Source organism: Neltuma alba, unplaced genomic scaffold (assembly GCF_004799145.2).
Source record: "Neltuma alba isolate B1F8T4 unplaced genomic scaffold, ASM479914v2 tig00012379_pilon, whole genome shotgun sequence".
NCBI lineage: Eukaryota > Viridiplantae > Streptophyta > Magnoliopsida > Fabales > Fabaceae > Neltuma > Neltuma alba.
In genome coordinates, this window is record NW_021636877.1 from 63,439 (window position 1) to 81,695 (window position 18,257).

General features: G+C 36.7%; 3 protein-coding genes across 5 annotated transcripts; 1 reads left to right on the forward strand and 2 right to left on the reverse strand.

Moving 5' to 3' along the window:
• Window positions 1-1,463: 1,463 nt before the first annotated feature.
• Window positions 1,464-8,295, reverse strand: LOC114726457 (protein TIC110, chloroplastic). Its single transcript, XM_028913053.1, has 15 exons — window positions 7,653-8,295; window positions 7,197-7,256; window positions 6,895-7,018; window positions 6,715-6,783; window positions 6,516-6,614; window positions 6,228-6,294; window positions 5,803-5,867; window positions 5,585-5,679; window positions 5,199-5,326; window positions 4,992-5,092; window positions 4,514-4,730; window positions 3,836-3,990; window positions 3,118-3,243; window positions 2,045-3,025; window positions 1,464-1,958 (listed from the first exon to the last, which is right to left on the reverse strand). The coding sequence occupies exons 1-15, from the start codon at window positions 8,165-8,167 to the stop codon at window positions 1,716-1,718; spliced, it is 3,045 nt and encodes a 1,014-aa protein (XP_028768886.1). The 5' UTR covers window positions 8,168-8,295; the 3' UTR covers window positions 1,464-1,715.
• A 611-nt stretch (window positions 8,296-8,906) lies between these two features.
• LOC114726458 (putative tRNA pseudouridine synthase) lies at window positions 8,907-13,058 on the forward strand. Of its 2 annotated transcripts, XM_028913054.1 has the most exons (8): window positions 8,907-9,209; window positions 9,307-9,342; window positions 9,656-9,768; window positions 9,862-10,010; window positions 10,359-10,503; window positions 10,931-11,368; window positions 12,008-12,437; window positions 12,648-13,058. In XM_028913054.1, the coding sequence occupies exons 1-7, from the start codon at window positions 8,981-8,983 to the stop codon at window positions 12,425-12,427; spliced, it is 1,530 nt and encodes a 509-aa protein (XP_028768887.1). In that variant the 5' UTR covers window positions 8,907-8,980; the 3' UTR covers window positions 12,428-12,437; window positions 12,648-13,058. The 2 variants fall into 2 exon arrangements, with proteins under 2 accessions (XP_028768887.1, XP_028768888.1); XM_028913055.1 differs by lacking the exon at window positions 12,648-13,058 and having other exon boundaries at window positions 12,030-12,171.
• A 984-nt stretch (window positions 13,059-14,042) lies between these two features.
• LOC114726460 (uncharacterized) lies at window positions 14,043-15,608 on the reverse strand. Of its 2 annotated transcripts, none has more exons than XM_028913058.1 (4): window positions 15,475-15,608; window positions 14,841-14,975; window positions 14,528-14,701; window positions 14,043-14,358 (listed from the first exon to the last, which is right to left on the reverse strand). In XM_028913058.1, exons 1-4 carry the CDS (start codon window positions 15,556-15,558, stop codon window positions 14,269-14,271), a joined length of 483 nt encoding a protein of 160 aa, XP_028768891.1. In that variant the 5' UTR covers window positions 15,559-15,608; the 3' UTR covers window positions 14,043-14,268. The 2 variants fall into 2 exon arrangements, with proteins under 2 accessions (XP_028768891.1, XP_028768890.1); XM_028913057.1 differs by having other exon boundaries at window positions 14,043-14,361.
• Window positions 15,609-18,257: the final 2,649 nt, after the last annotated feature.

Consider the following 18,257-nt stretch of genomic DNA (forward strand, 5'->3'; position numbering starts at 1 on the left):
GTCCTATATTAAGGACCGGAAAAGTAATATTTAATTTGGACATCAAAAGTGGAAGTAACAGTGGCCCCACCATAAATGTTTCCTTGGACTCTTCATGTTTAAATATAAGTAGTGATCGATACCTTCCCCCCTTAACAGAAACAAGACAAGATTAGTGGTTTGAAATGGAAATTTGGGGTTAGTTGAAACTTGGAAAATTTGCAAGCAAAGGCATATTGGGGCTTTATGCAAAACTACCTACTACTATCCCTTGACTATACTTAGCCAACGTCCCACTCCTCTCAACTACGCCCGTGCCTTTTTTTTTTTTTTTTAAGTTTTTTTTCACTGTTTGAAATTTTTCACTCTTCACAATACATTTGCATTTTTTGTTGATTTTTTTGCTTATGTTTATCCGGTAATATTTTTGTATTCCTATTTCTTAATCACCCGTAAGGATTCGCTTTTGGCTTTCATTGTTTCTGCATGAGATGGAACGATTTCAACACCGCCATTGTTAGTGAGATCATCCTCTTATCCTTTATTAATTGGGCTACTTGCGCTTATTTGACTCCCGCATTACAATTTTGTTTAAATTAGCAACCAACGAATCATAACTTGTGCAGTGTACAGAAGATATAAATACGTTCTCTTCAAATTCTTCATTTTAAATTTTTCATTTGATTTTCAATTTGCAAGCCTAACAATCGATTTTGATGCTCACCGGATGCTTTGTATAAAACTTTCTCACATTTTAAATACTCAGTCCAGATTTCATGCAATGCACAAAATATTAAATTGTACTAGTTACAGATTGATTCAGCCGATGCTGTGTGAGTGAAGTTTTTAAATTAATTTATAAGATTGATTTCTGACAAAATATGAAATTTAAATCAGTCTCATGATAATTATAAGATTTTTGACTACTTTTCTTAATTTATAAGATTGATCTCTGACAAAATAAGATATTGCAATTTATGTTAAAAAAAATCATGAACCGTATTAAAATCCTCTAAACAAGTATTGAAATGTGAGTCCGAATTGTTCTTTTTTTATTAAATGTGAGTCCGAAATTAAACTTGCCTAAATGTTGTTGTATGGGAAAGAATAAACGATTCCCATTCTCTTGTAAGAAAACTAAAAAATAACTACGTAAATCAAACAGTAGAATATAGGGGATCAAGTGATCAACAAATTCATATAAAAATAGCTTAGTTGGAGTTAATTTCTTTCCTTTTTAGTAATTTGTGTCAGACTTCTATAACCTTGATCGACAAGGTAGCTTCGTTACGTGCACCGCTTCACCAACATCATTTTCTGTTTCTTAGATGTCCTGATTCAGAGACTTGGATAATCTACAACAACGTTTGCTTTCAAAATTACAAAATGAAACTTGCTTTGAAAAAAAATGATCGTATCAGCCTGAGCCCAAAAAAATTCTTCAAAGACCACAACAATCATCATAAATGTCCCGCATCAACTAGACACACACAAGCTCAGCTGGACTTCGAAAAAATAATTCTTGTTATGCGAAACAACAGAAGTTGAAAGAACCGTCACAATTTTATAGCTATCTGGGACTTCGATTTCTAACAAAGCACTCATCTCTTCTCTAAGAATCAAATTATTTTATCGCTAAACAAAATGGCGTATAAAAATTGGCCAGATGGAACGGCCTTGCTGCCTTTCTAGTATGCCTAATCAAGAACCCTTTTTTATTCTGTTTATTACAACACTTAGAACACAAACTTTTCCTCCTCAACACTAGCATCAAGTAATCTATCTCCCATCTCTCGAAGGGCAGATGCTGTGGAATCATTTATTCCCAACAGATACTGCAAGCGAGACAATTTTTCTGGAGGCGGATCTTTCTTCAGGTATATCGTGTACAAATCAGCAAGCTCCTCTGGCACTTCCCATGAGAGTGGCCGAGCAGGTACCGCCTTGTCACAAGCCAGCAAGTCATTGAGTGAGGCAACCTGCATAAAATGCATGAGAGATATTACACCTGCCCATCCGCATGCACATTTGAAACTCGGAAGAAAATGTGACCATAAACACTTACCACTCCTTCACGGTTTCTCTGTCTTAGTAGTGCCACCGCCTGAATGAGTGAGTTTGATAGTCTGCTTTCAGCAAGTTCACGAACTACTCGTCTTGCTTTCTCTTTATTAATGTTGAGATCAGATGGGATTTTCTCATATACTTCCTCCTCATCGAACTCCCCAGTGCCTGATGAGAAAATATCATCTACAGTTTTTTTGAAGAGGGTTTCTCTTAATTTCTCTGAAACCATGCTGTCTAAATCAACATTAGCTTCCTTAAGCTCCCTAATCTGCTTTATGCTGAGCCTTCCTTGTGTTACTGCAGTTTCTATGGCAGCACCCATTTTTGTGGTGGTTATGTTCTTGATTATCTTCTGAGCAAATTCTGCAGGCAATCCTACTTGCTTCTGCAAATCATTAAGCTGCTCCACCCTGGCCTTTGTCAACTGCCCATCAGCCAAGATTACCTCAGCTTGTTGCCTAAAAGCTTGCTCAGCTAGACTCCGATGTACTTCGACAATTTCTTTACCACTCAAACCCAGGATCCCGCCTAGCTGATTTAAAAAAACGTATTCTGAATCATCCTTCTTCGTAGTTATCTGAGCACCAAATGGAATCCTCTTCACTTCACCAGTTAGACAGAAAAGCAAGTATGTCTTGTAAAGGTCAGTTCGGTCTCTTTCTGGAAGGTCGTCTTTGAGAGTTATTTCACTCTGACCAGGCTTCCCCACCTTCGCAGCAAGTTCTTTGTTTGGTTTAATTTTCTTAAGTGTCTGAAGAGATTCCCATTCTTCATCTTCTTCAGTTTGTGGGACTTCCTCAACGGGTTCTTCCTTTGATTCATCAACTGATGTATCAGCAGACTCCCCTTTGATATCCTCCACCAACTCAGTCACAACCAAGGAATTGAATGCTATCATCTTCTTGAGTTCTTTTGCAGACTCTGTACGGTTTCCAGCTGCTCGTGCACGCTTGATATAATTGATAAATATCTTCCTCACCTGTATCATCGTAAAAACAGCATAGCAGGGACAATAAGTCTAATTTAATGTTAAACTAACGGCCATCAAATTCCTGACAAAAGGATACTTACTGCCTTGCTTGCAATAGACATAGCAGTTTCCCTGGTCAATCGCAAACCATGTGCTGCTTTTCTCACTGATTTCTTGATTTCAGCATCGTATCCATCAACCCCTGATGCAATTGCTTCCTTGACAACCTAGTGAACAAAACACGAGAAAAAGCAACCCAGATGAAAGGCATGCGCAGCAGAAATTGAAAAATAACATGACTATGTGATAGTAAGTGGATACATGTCAACAAACTAAACAAATTCACAGTTCAGACTAGCAATATTTTCAAACACGCCACAAGTCCAAAACTACACAGCTTGCTAGCAATGCTTTAACGAGTTCTGTCGTCAAAAGGAGCTATCGCAATATGCCGGGCTAGTGACCAGATATAAATTCCAGGAAATCAATTCAGCGTCTTTCTTGGGTCTTGATCTCCATGCAAGTATTAAAGGAGTGCATCATCATCACAATGTCCACAAGAAAGCCTCTCTCTGCTCTCGTGCAAACTGTACTGGTCATATCAACAAGCCAGGATATAAAAAGGGACATAGGGTCCTTTTGCCTAAACCCCCTTGGGTCTACCTGAGATTGATCTCTCAGTGGGACAAATCACAAACGAGATAGTCATATTGCCGAATAGATAACGTGGATTGCACTTTCGCATGGCAGGACATAGATGTCCTTTTACAAATATGAACATAACCAAGTAAAAGTAAGTGAAGAAGGAGACATTATTACCTTTTCAAACAAACTTCCACAGATATCGGAGTGTGCAGCTTCAACAGTCTGTTGAGGTATACAAAGCATCACACGCAGCCTCAACAAGGCAGAAACATCCTCCTCACTGAGCTCTCCATCAGCTACACATTGCTGAAGCTTTTGCCGGTAAATTTCTTAAAACAATAAATCTATCGTTAGATCCTGATACAATGAAGTGACAATAACAAAAGAAAGATCCGCTTTATGCAAAAACTTGACATTCACAACAAGTAATGATTACTACACCCAACAATATCCTATTTCCAACCCCACGAAGGCAATTATACAGGAGAAATCTGACTGAGTGACCTGTTTGTCTTTATGTTCTTATGCTTCTCCTGATGATATTTTCTATCTGTTTTAAGTGTTCTGACTGCTGACAAACAGGCACATCTATATGTGTTTTACGAACTATAACTGTTTCCCACGCTAGATAGTAACAAAATTTGTGCTATTATTTCATCGCAATTTCAAGGTCCGTATTTCTTGACATGTTATCGATAATTAATTTATTGTGTGATATCACACCTTGCAACGAAAAGGCCCAATTTGCTAGTTATTTATATATTTCACAAGCATATATAACATGGTTAATAATGCAGTCATATCATAAAATTCAAGATAGCTACACTATTAAAAGTATTCTAGAAAATCTACCTTCATGAATTTCACTGGCCTTTTGTGGATCAAAGTGCAATTCATCACAAAGATTTTGAAGGAATGTTGCTTTGCTATCAGCCATTTCTAAATCACCGCCTGAAACAGCCTGTGAAAGCCGTTTACGATATACCTTTGACGTAACATCAAGTGTAATGGCCTCTGCTTCACGTTTGCCCAGCCCAAATATATTTCTTAACTGATTTAATGAAGTAACCTGAAACAAAAGATTGAGGGACACCGGTAAAAAAAAAAAAAAAAAAAAAAACTTTAAGGAAGAATATGGACATCTACATATAGGCCAAGGTTCAGAGTTTTTATCAATAACGAAAGCATCCCCTACTCAAAGTAAAGTTTCTTTTCAAACAAATAACTTGGGAATGTAACAGCAAAACTTGCTCAAATTCAACTTCCAGAGATCATTTATAAAGGATGTACAAAAGTCCATAAGTAATATGTAAATGCAGCCATCATTTACCTTACTATCTTCCATGCGACCACCAGACAAGGCATCTGTAACATATGCTCTATAAAGGAGTTTCAAGTCCTCTATTTTTTTGTCATTGTCATACTCACCACCTACGCCAAAGACCCATAAAAGCCAATATCAATAACCTAATATGAAGAACTTAGGTTCAAAGCTTAGCGGAGAAAAACAACAAAAATAAAGAGCCAGGAATCTTACCAATTAATGAAATTGGACCAACACCACGAGCAAAGCGATCAACATCTGGATGACTCTTCAATGAGACGATTAAATCATTGAATGCCAGTATTTTATCAAGCTCCTCCACGGCCTGACCAACTCCAGGACTGGATAACTCAAATTTGGTTAGAAGGTGAACATTTCACCTTTTCAAATTCCTTACATCAGCAAAAATCAATGCCAAGAACAGAACAAGCCAATGGCAAGACAAAACAGTACCAAATTCACTATTTCACTTGAATATGTACTTTTAGGAATCAGCATAATATTCAAGCTCAGCTATTGAAGTTAGGAAAATCTCATAACATTGGTCACTAAAGAACATGATTATAAGAACTTTTCTTCCTGTGAAGAAGCAATCTTACACTGCTCTGGTGCGGGATTTAAGCATACTAACAGCCTCTGAAATATTTTCCTCAACCAATTTCCTTGTACGCTCCTTGAACAAGCTCTCAGCAAGCTTCAAAGGGAAAAAATCCTCTTGTTTAATAAGCAGTAGAATATACCACCACAACAAACGCACTACTAGTAAGTAAAAGAAAAGTCATATAGCTGAAAATTCTGTTTGAGTTCAAAAAACCACCTCATCAGAAAGGCGATACGAAAGTTGTGCTTCTCTGAGTGCAACAAGTTGTCCTGCATCAATATCTGCCAACAATTTATTGTTTAGAGAACTACATATCGAACTCCAACATGTCAGATAGATTTTCTCTGTTACAAATGATAAGGAATAATAATTCCCAACTATAAGGCTTTACTAGAAGGATAAATGTATGTGTGATTAACTAGAGAACAATGAAGGGTACAAATAATTTCTCCATAGACTGACAATGGGCTACTGCAAATTAAAAGTGAACCAAAGTAGCTTCCTACGATCTTAGCATGAGTGTTAGGCATATTTTAGTAATAAATAAATTGTGCCAGCTCAACATGAGGATTGAGCACAAAATGCTCAAAAATTTTCAATACATTAATGATTATTAAAGGCGTAGATACATCACATAATACCTCTGCCAAGTGATTTCAGCTTGGAAGCATACAATCTCTGGGCATTATCACGAATAGCTACCTCAACCTAAACAATAGAGTATTAACAGATGATCATCAGAAGAAGAAGAGATCACAAGGATAACAAACGAAAAATGAGGATGCACAAATCAGAACAAATGAGATCATATGCATGACAAAACAACAGCAAAGTACAATTCACACTGAATATAAACAGCAATCCCATCATGTTAACAGTCTAGTTGCACATTGCACAAGGAAGCCAGACATAACAAGCAATAGTAATACCTGGGAATCAGTGACCTTGAAAACCCGCTTCCAAGGTAGAAGGAAGGATGATGCTTCCCCAAAAACAAGATTTGACACATATATCAACTTCTGAAATGCCTGCACTTGAGACTCACTAACAGAGATCAAGCTCCAAGATTTAACTCAAAGCCCTAAAGGTTTCTTTTATATAATCAAGATGGTAGTACACTAGACTTACCCGACGCTGTTCAATATCAGCATCACGATCACCAACTTCAAGTCTTTGCCTGAAATATTTCCTACCGATCTGAAGGTGAAGAAGCACCAAAATAGTAAGATATGGAACTGCTTCCATTCCACCAACATTAATAAATATACCCAATCACCACAGGCATACACATAATAAGTACAAGAATACCTCTATATGCATAGAAGCTGCATCTGGATCATCAATTCCTAAAGAATTTTTAAAGTTAATGATCCTATCAACCTCATCACCTTTAAGTTCCTGGCCACCAGGAGGAAGCACAGAAGAGACAAACCTGAATGGCAAGTTCAACGCATGTAAATCATTTGAAACAAAATTCAGTAGCCTTGCAGGAAATCTGAGCCAAATATAACTTGTTTTTCTTGGATAATATCACTGGCATATGCAAAAACTTGATAAGATTAAAAGCCATTAAGTCAAGAAACTTGATAGAATTTGAATTCGTTACTTACTGACAATATATCTCACAAATCTCTGCTTTGAACGCCTCATCTTGCTTGCTGACACCGTATCTGAAAGATTAATTATTTCAAAATAAATGAAGTTGAAAGTTAAGGCGAGGAAAGAATTAAAAAAAAGAAAAAGAAAAAATGAGTTACTGGCAAAGTAAATCATAATAAATTTGATGACGTTAGTAATATCAAAATAAAACGATTACTTGCTATAGAATTCAAAGCAACAGAAATGTATGAATAAACTTGACTGCTATCCCAATAGCACTGGGAGAATGACTACTGTCGCGTCAAGGCAACGACCAATACTAGATTACAATTTCGTCGGTATTACAATTTTAATCAGCTATGACCCGTTTAGCATCACCTAGCTCGGCACTTAAAATTTCATCAGTTTCATAACCCCGTTTAGCAAAGTCGACGGGGAGAAAACAGTTAATTACCGTTGACACTTACTTGTTTGCAATGCTCTCGATGTCTTCCTTCTTCAACCGAGCAGGGTCGTCAAACCCAGCCACATAATTATGCAAATTCACGGCTGCAACATGCGGAGCACACGCATTCAAAGAGTACGCAGCAGCCCCACCCGCCACACCGAGTGCCACAGCACCACCAATGGCAGCATTTCGGTTCCGACCAAACTGAAAACCCAACCCATATCCTGCAGCCACAGCCCCTGCAACGATAATGGCAGATGTGGCCAGCCTCAGGGGCGGCGATAATTTGTCAACGACAACCTCAATTCCCTTGAGCTCCTTCTGCGCTCCGATAATAGATGGGGGAGGCGGGGAAGAAGCAGGTTGGTCAAGGGAGGCCGATGAATTGCGAGGGAAGGAGACCCTGAAACGGCGGCGTTTGGGAAGAGTAGAAGTGGTTCTGATAAAAAGAGGATTTGGATTAAGAAAGGGAGAGGGAAGTGAAGAAGAGTGGTGCTGGAGAGAAGGGGATGTGATGAGATTGGAGGGATTCATGTCTCCTTCTGGGAAAGGAACCAGAGACAACGTCGTGGGAGGTTGCAGATAGAAGCCTATAGGGTTTAACGAAGGAAGAGGATAGACAGGAGTATGGCAGCTCGGACTCGGGGCTACATGAAAGCGAACAAACACTGCAAGCAAGGAAGATCGGCAACTTGCCTTTCCTTTTTATTATTATTTTTTTTTGTTTCCTTCTTTTGGGACAAGTTGAGAGTCCGAAAGAGCGAAATGGGCCTGGAGGAATGCCCGGATTCGATGGTGACCGGCCAGAACGGCATAGCTTCGTTTTTTCATTTGATTTTCCTTGAATTGACATACAATTTTCTCCACACAAAAAAACATATAACAATTATTTTATTTTTAGAAATTAACTAGAAAATTTTTTTTGGCCAAAAAATTAACTAGAACTTGAGATATGCACATAATGTCTATCAAAGATTATTAAATACTTCCTCCAATCATGAATATGAAGTCTTTAAAATTAATTCATAAACTTTTTTTTTTGAAAAAAAATCGTTTAAAGAAAAGAATTATGCATTACATTGCTGCTAAATTTTTAAGGATCCACATAATTGCTCTAAGAATATCTACTGGGTAAAAATATAAAATTAAAATCGGATGCTCTTTGGAGAAGTTACACGGGCCCACAATCCCATGCACCTTAGCAAGATGGAACAATCTTCCAAAGGAAATCTCACGACCGAATTTACGGATTCAAGTAAGCTATGTTATTATTCTCGAGCATGGAAGTGACTTAAGCCGAGGGCGAGAGCTGACTTCACAGTTCGAGCCCAGTTTTCTTCGAAAACAATGGCTCTTTCAAGCCTGCGATTCCCTGTCGTTCCCCTGTTGACGAAAAGCCCTTGCCCGACTTTTCTAAGCTCCGACCCCATTACCCGCCGGAGATGGGTCCGTTGTTGTTCCGTTTCGACTCAAACTTCAACGCAGCCACCTCCTTCAGAATCAGTTTTCAAATGGGAACCTGCCCGCAAGAAAAAGGTCGTTATGCGGATCGGGTACGTGGGTACCAATTACAGGGGTACGAATTTAACATGAGTATCAATCATTTGCGATCATATCTTGGCTCCATTTTCAGATGCCTGAGCTTCCAATATCTTGTCCGCTATCTTTTTCAGGTCTCCAAATGCAGCGAGATGAACATTCATTATCAAGTATGCTTCTCGTTCTTCCCGCACTTTAATACTTTGTCTGATTGGTATTGGCGGCCACTAGATATTGGAAGGACCAATTTAGTGAATGTCCTCGAAAAATTAGTTAAAAAGATTGTGACTTCTAACTTCAAAAGCATGCGGCAGTAAAGTAAACTGCGTAAAGATAGTATTAAAGATTTAAAATTATTCTACGATATATACGACTGTTTCTATTTTATGGTATAAGATGGCTTGGACATAGAGTATTCTGAGCTGTAAGCTGCCCTGCTAGTTTGACGGGGTTCTTACAAAGGTTGTAGTTTAAAATTTGTAGCTGTTGAGAAAGAACTGGAAACTGCCATATTCAAAGCTGGTGGCATCCGAGACAGTAATTTTGGAGATCTGCAAAAAATTGCGTGGGCCAGAAGCAGCCGAACTGATAAAGGGGTAATTTATGATCACATCTGTTTGATGTATTTTGCTTTCGATTTGGTTTTCAGTTTACATGGAGGATAAGATTTCTTATTTCATCCGTTATAGGTTCACTCTCTGGCCACAGTGATATCCTTTAAAATGGAAATTCCAGACAATGCATGGTGCGGAGACCCTTATGGCTTTGCCCTTGCGAATCTTATCAACCCTCATCTTCCATCTGACATCAAAGTCTTTAGCGTTATGCCCTCACAAAGGTAAGGTTTGACATAAGTTCGCTGCTTTGTATTCACAGCATAGGAGAATCTGTAAAGTATCATGGTCACCATGAAAATTTTTAATTTCAATAATACCATAGTGTATTTTTTTCCCCTCCTTATTTATTTATATGACTCATCTCTATAGTATTCTTATTGATGGAAAGATTGGTATTTTATCAACTACCAAAATATGCATGGTTAAAATTTGTTCTATTGCTGTTCCTGAAGAAAGTTAATAAAAGCAAGAGATGATTATGATGAAATTCTATTATTATGCAGCAGCGTTTATAGGTTTCTCCTTTCGTTTTTTCACCCTTATTAATTCAACTTGTCTCTTGAGCTTAGGAGCTTTGATCCAAGGAGGGAGTGTAATTTGAGGAGGTATTCCTACCTCCTTCCTTCCGAAACTATTGGCATCCAAAGCCACTCTGGCAGTGATGAGATTGATTATCACATATCAGAATTTAACGATGTTCTAAATGCTTTTGAGGTGTGTGGGATTAGTCATTTTTAAATCTTGTGAACTTCTTTTTTTTGTTGCCTCTAGCTACTGAAGTCTTCTTGATGAGTTCTTAACACTTGTTAGGACAGGTTTTCCTCAATCCTCATATTAGTTAATTTCTGACAATCAGTGCATGGATTTAATGACTGATCACTCACTGCTGTCCCGACATCCTAAATTACTCATTGTCCTAAAAGTCGACATGGAGATAGATGTTGGGTGCACTTATTAACCTTCAATCATGCTTGTTTATCTTTATTGGACTCCTATGTGGAAGCATACTAGATCTTTGAGATTTGTGATTGAAGCCGGGCTTAGGTCTTTTTGTCATATTCTGTGTGATGCTTATCTTATGTATAGATGTTTTTACTTTGATATTATTAGCATTGTTTGATTAATATCTATTTTTTTATAGGGCGAACATCCTTTTCATAACTATACAGCACGGTCCAGGTATCGGAAACATTTTCCTCATAGACAGTCATCATCAGAGAGTAGCATGTCAGCAAAAGTGATCTCGTCAAACTCTGAATCTGAAGAAGATGATAGTGATGGAGAAAATTTTCAAATTGACGAGGTATTTACAACAAATGTAACGAGGCCCAGGCAGCAGTCCTCTGAAACTTGTGATTTGGGTGAACCTTCCATTGGCTCTAGCAATAATAATAATTTGCATGATCACAACTCCAATTTAGTTCGTGCAAAATGGTTGTATGAACCTGATGAAGCAGATAGATTGAGTGCTTCTCATTTCAGAAAAGTTTTTCGCTGCTCCTGTGGAAATCTGGAAGGGCTGCTTAAATACAATTATGTTGAAGTCTCCATATGGGGAGAGTCTTTCATGCTGCATCAGGTAGATTTTTGTTTTCTTATTATTCTTCTTCAACTCCTGACCCTTGGAGAACTTGCTATCCATTTGTTTTCTTCTTTCTCTTTAACTACTCTGGTTGTTCAACATTAATAAATATTGACGGGGCATGCATCTGTGTTAACTTAGATATGTGGTCATCGTCTACTTGAGGTGGTATGAGCGTAAAAACAAGCAAGATTGAGTCACTCCCTTTATATCTTCTCAGTTTGAAGTTACTTCATCGCCTCTTACTATTCATTATATTCATTTAAAAATTGAAGATCACTGTGCATAAGTAGCCACTAGCCTACATACGTGTTGAACTCTTTAGGCATAAATAATATTGATGCGCAAAAATGCGTGCAGAAAATTAAATAATGACCACTGCTGAAGTAATTTAAATTATGTGAAAAAACTTACTATTACCTTTTAGGCTTAACAATATTTAGCTTTCGACAGAAATGGTCATGTACAGCAAATATACATCCTTTATCACTTGTTTAAGACCCATATGCTGATATGTTGACCCTTCACTGGACCATTCACCATCATATTGTGTTTCTCTTTTAAAGACTTTGCTTAGATGTATCTGTGTTGCTTTTGTTCCTTCACAAGCATCACATCATTTTATTCTCTCACCAGATACGGAAAATGGTTGGGACAGCTGTGGCGGTGAAACGCAAATTACTGCCTAGGGACGTTCTAGAACTGTCACTATCAAAGTTTGCACGAGTCGTCCTTCCCCTTGCGCCATCAGAAGTCTTGATTTTGAGGGGTAACAACTTTAAATTGAGAAAACGACCGGGAAATGTAACAAGGCCAGAAATGCTGGCGATGTCTGAATCAAAAGAAATTAACGAGGCAGTCGAAGAGTTTTACACATCTGTAATGTTACCTCAAGTTTCAAAATTCTTGGACCCATCAAAATATCCGTGGAAAGAATGGATTGAGAAATTGGATGCGCACACAAGTATACCAAGTGACCAATTGAATGAGGTCAGGAAGGCGTGGAAAACATGGAAAGACAATATTCAGAAGAGAGTTAGTGCCCATCCATCATAATAGATGCAAGGTAACTTTTATTTTCTTATGCTTGCATCAGTTTCATCCGAATTTTTCTTTGAACCCATGCCAAAACAGGGTTGACTTTTACTTCTATTCCTTACTGATCTATAAAAGGAAGAATACTTCTTCATATTACTTCTGATTGTCCTGCCGAATTATTTGTGCCCCGTGATATATTTGTAGCAGAAATATTTGATGCTATGTGTATCCTTTTCAGTACTGGACCTGGAGTTTAGTGTTCAATCTATTTTGATCGCTGAGCTATCTGAATGGACAATGGTGTTGACCTTATGCTCGTGCTGGAATCGTTTGGGTGCAAATTTGCTTGAACAGCTCACGGAGAACTGAAATGCTTCGTCAAGCATTCACAATTGAAACAAACATCAGCAGATTCGACTCCTCTCAATTTTCTGGCAATTCAGAAAGAGAAAAGAAAATTTTTATACGCCCTCCCCCCCCCCCCCAAAGACACTGAGAGCATCCAATTTCCTTACAGGCATTTCTTAATTCTAAAAGCAACATGTTAGTAGCTTATACAGAATACGCTATAATGTCATTTTCTTTTTCCCAGAATTCCCAGAAACATGAACTCTTAATTATCTGTTTAACAACCTCTTGCCTCTGGAAATGTTGTTGGTCCTCGTAGCCAACCCTCTATGCGGGTTATTATATCTTCCAATACCAGCGGAATGAGAGAAAAGGAAAAAAAAAAAATGGATCTGTTAGTACAGACATCTGTTGACAAGGCAACCTAAAATAGTTGTCTTTCAATTAAAAAAAATAGTTTTTAGAAGAAAAGAAGCTCCACATTTACAGACCAACATATATTGTTACCTAATGACATCAATATATTATAGAGGCTTGGATGAAAGATAGTTCATGATGGATATCAAATGTTCGCAAAATAATGGCTCCCTTCTTCAATAAAAGAAACTCTTCAAGAATAATCCCAATAAACACTAATATATAAAGGCTGTTACACGCTCACGATTTAAGACTTTTTAGATTGTAATGCTGCATTACCTTTCAAATAAATTCCATTATCGTGGAAAATTTTTCAAAATAGATTGAAAAAATGCTGAAATGCATTTGGGTTTAATTTAAGTATAAAAATGAAATGCCAACAAATGTTGCTATAATATTCTACAAATACTCGAACTTAATCTTACTGCGCATGTGAAAATTTTGTTAATAGGTACTAATTTGTAAGCATAAGCATTATTTAAGCTATGAGATATATCCTAACTCATCTAGCATGCCTTTGAGGCTTAACTCTTCTAACTGTATTCTTATAAACAAAAATAGTATGTTTTTGGTTTTTTTTAATGGAATGATCCTCCATGTCTCCTTTCGACATTTAAATTCAGACACGCTTGAGCATATCCTATTTCTTTCACAATCGAGGGCAATAAAATACTCAGTGATGAATTATAATTAACTATTTTTAGTTACAACTATTTCGGAGTTAGAGCGTGGGGGGTTGAAAGTTGATTATTATTAGCTTATCCCCCAACACTGTTGCTGAAGAAGAGCTTAATTAGTACGCGGTGGTTTACATGTTCCCAGATCATTTCTCTTCATCATCGTGAAAGGCTTTCTCACTGGAACTAGATTACACGACAGCTCCACAAAATTTATTATTATCTTACAATATTACATAACTGATGACTCATTAATGCTGCGGAAGGCAAACACTTGGCCATCTGAATGAAATATTAAAAGGATGAAATTAAAACTTTAAAAGGACAGACTGAAATTAAGAAATAACAATAAATTAACAAAATTTAAACCCCAAGAGTCGCTAGCTGGATATCATTCAATAATTAATTATATATTGCTTAATTTTCAAGTTCCTTCCAGCTTTGGATAGCTTGAGACACTGCTCGTTCAACTAGTTGCGCTTTCATATGGCCAGTCTCTTCATCGTCCTTCTGGTTTACAATCCATAAATAATTGTGTTAGTGACTACCAATTGATAAGCCAATCTAGCACGAACAAGGCTGAGTTATTCAATGATATAGAGAAACCATATACTTATACGCATAGGAGATTTTGTGTGTGTGTTTGAAACAAAGAGTGTTGATAAGATCTCATTACTTGGGTTCCAGTTACTGCTTCTAAACAAAAGCTTTCCGCACAAGAAACCCTAGCTTGGAGAACATCAAGGCCCAGCTCTTCAATGGCTTGCAAGACGAACACCAGCAACCCCTCGCAACTTCTTTGGCTCAACACTTTTATCATGAACCCTTCCTCTCGTTCTTCAACTGTAACCTGACATTATTTCACAAACATAAACTAGCATTTCAGCAAAAGTTTATATGAATCAATAATCTCAAAAGCTAAACGGCGAAAGAGAAAAAATGGCCCGGATGATGATAAACTTTTGGTTCATTAACTAATATATTCATACCATGGGCACTGGATCGTTGTCGATGAGGTTTCGTGATGCAGCAATTGCTTGATTCAATTCTTCCAGCGTCTGCCTCACTGATTGTAAGTACACTGACGCATCTAATATTACAGATGATGAGGCTTTACGCTTCCGCTGCATGAACCCAGAAGAAAGTTAATATCCATCAACATAATATTATATATCAGGTTTTGATCTCATCATAATTATATAAGTTAAGGATAAAATATAATTGACCAATAGATATGTTGGAAAAGAAGAGAATCTCCTTTGAATGACTTGAACTTTTAATCACCGAATTCAGTGATAAACATTTGCGTACATTAATCGCAGCTGCAGGCACGTACAGACATATAGAACTTACATGTCCAGAAATATTATATATCGAAGGTGATGACCGATAAATTGTAACACAGACAAGTTAATGAGAAAAGGTGAAGAGCATCGATCTCAAACACAATCAGATGTGAATACTGATTTAAAAAGGTTAAAGAGACATCATGCGCGCGTGCGTACGTAGGAGGAATTGGAATTTGATTTGTCTGTTTGTTAAGGTTTTAATTAACGAGGAATTTCATCGTAGGTATAGAAAGCAAAATTTAGATGAAGAAAGAGATGTTTGAGAGAGTAATACCTGGTGGGAGTTGATGATTGAACGAAGGAATTGTAGGTTCCTATACATGGCTGTTCTCTTGTCATTTCCTCTGAACGAAACCATTCTCTCTCTCTCTCTCTCTCTCAAGCACACTCTTTCTTCAGAGAGATTTGAGAGGACCATACAAACACAAACTAGACTGGATGCTTTTATAAATAGAAACTTGAGGACACAGAATGTTGATTCAGCCACATGTGATGAGGTTTTGGAACTACCATACGTACCTTAAGTTTCAACTTCGAGGCCATTCCTTGTTGTTATTCTCTCGTGCACGTTACTTTCAATATTATTTCTATCAATTTTCTTGTCCAGCTCACTATTAGGTCTTTGACACGCCAGATTTCTATTGCAATAAACAAATCAATAGGTAATTTTATGCCTTGTTTTGGTATTTTCTCGAATTATTGTTCATATGTTTATATTATAATTGTTATGCTGAGTTCATTACGAGGAAAAATAAATTAATTGACCTGAATTTTAATTGATCCTCCTTGATATACTGGATGATTATCAATACTTGAAATTAAAGGAGGAGGTCGATTTTTAAAATTAAAAAAAAAACAAGAAGAAAAGAGTGGTGCAAAAATATGAACAATTTTAAACGTACTTTTCAATGAGGTATATTTATTACATATACCAAGTTTTTTTCCCATTTATATACTATATTATACCCGACACATGTAATGTTTAGCTGGGAACATAATAGCCAATACCTCTGAACGTTGCCTAGATCTATATATCTAGCTCAATATGATTCACGGGTGTTGAGTTTGATTTTGTCATGATCTGATACTATTCTGTTTTGCTTCAATTTGGTGAACAGAAAAACACAAATTTCTAAAATTTCTGCCTTAAGTTCTAAGATTCCGAAATTTTTGAGATTTGAATTCATTTATAACATCAATTTGCCCTTTCCATCCTTCAATTTCAAATTTGGAAACTTCGCTTAAGAGCCTATTAAATATTATTTAACCTATTCACATGGGAAACAAACAATATAATATGATAACCAACAAATTAGTTACGTACACATTCACCTTGTCTGCTTATAATCAAAGCAGTCAAAAACAGTAGTAAAAATAGACAAAAAGTTGTAGCGATAGCTAATATGCACTAACTAGTCAGTGATGGTGAGAATTATTTTATTATGAATATATATGTTTGAATATGATAGAGGAAGGTGGGAAGAAGGTAGGGTCAGTAAATAATTAAAGGAGAAAAATTAAAACAGTGAAAGCATATGTGAAAGTGATGAAATTAAAGAGACATTCTGTTAGAGAAAAATTAAAGGGAATTGGTGGGGTTGAAGAAAAAGGAAGGAGACAATAAGGAATCTTTTTGCTGGTCTGGGGACACCAAGCAGCAGCAGAGAGCTAATACTGTCAAGAAAAAGAGATCACACTCCAAGCTTTGCTCACGAGCACCAGATTCTCTCTCTCTCTCTCTCTCTCTCTCTCTCTCTCTCTGTGCGCGCGCGCGCGCTCTTCTTTGGTCTCATTATTATCACTGCCCTAACCAAACTGTGCAATTTGTTAGACAAATCGAAGCCACTTTAGTAGTGTACTATAATATTAATGATGTTTTTTTAACCTGTTTATTGATGTCATATATATGCATGTTCTAATTAATTATATCAGATTTCTGAACCCTAAAAATATACCAAAACGAACCTGCACACTGTAACTTGTAAATGCTAATTAAGTATTATCTTTACTCATTAATATAAGATCTCGTTTAACTTTTATTTTGGTTCTAAATATAAAACTCTAATTCACTTTATCTCTCATATCTATCTATTATTTTTTAAAGTAGTTCTTATAATAATCATAGTTCTAACCGATACATTTGATTAATTAGGATATTTTAAGAAAAAAAATATCCATTTATTACAAATAACTAACTTAATTAATTTTCTTATTCTGCTCAAGTTAGTCAATTTTAGGGGTAGTATATAAACTAATGCAAGTTTGGGCTGTTTGGCTATAGCTAGCTCTGCCTTATTGTTTTTACTTCTGTTATATATCTTGACCTTTCAACTCGGTCTCTCTTGGTTTTCATTCTCCATCAGATACACAATGATTAAGAATATATAAACACTTGATTAATTGGCTAGATATATAGGACTATACACTGCGATATGCTTATTAGAAAGATGCATAAATGTCTTACTATTTATGATGAACGAGTAATAACTTTAGCGATAAAAGATGTGTGAAAGTGACATCATGGTTATCGATAAAATCATCGGACAACACAGACCAAGAAAATTAATCATGCAGGAGCTGTAGAGACAGCAGTGATGGTTTGTGGAAGAAATAATGAGGAAATCATACAAGTCGACAATATATGCCAGCAGAAAATTTCAGAGGCAAGGAGACACGGCAGTGATCATTATTTTGGCTGAAGAATAACTATGTTGTTACAAAACCCTGTCATCTAAGTAGGTTTCTGTAAAAAGGACAGTGAGTATTGAATCAATCATATATATAAGGGTGTGCCTAGCTAGGTGGTTGGCCAAAGAAAAAAAATTAATTAAATAAACTAGTCGGGTCCTGGGGAATTCGGACGGTAAAATATAGGCTCTTTTTTTTTTGGGAAAAAAAGCCGCTTATATGAGCTGCTGTCTCTCTAAACCTACTTTTGCGTTTAAAGAACTTACTTACTATAGATATACCCTCTCTCTCTCTCTCTCTATATATATATATATAACATTCTTGCTCAGTATATATTATATTTATATTTGCGCATATATATTTGTGTAG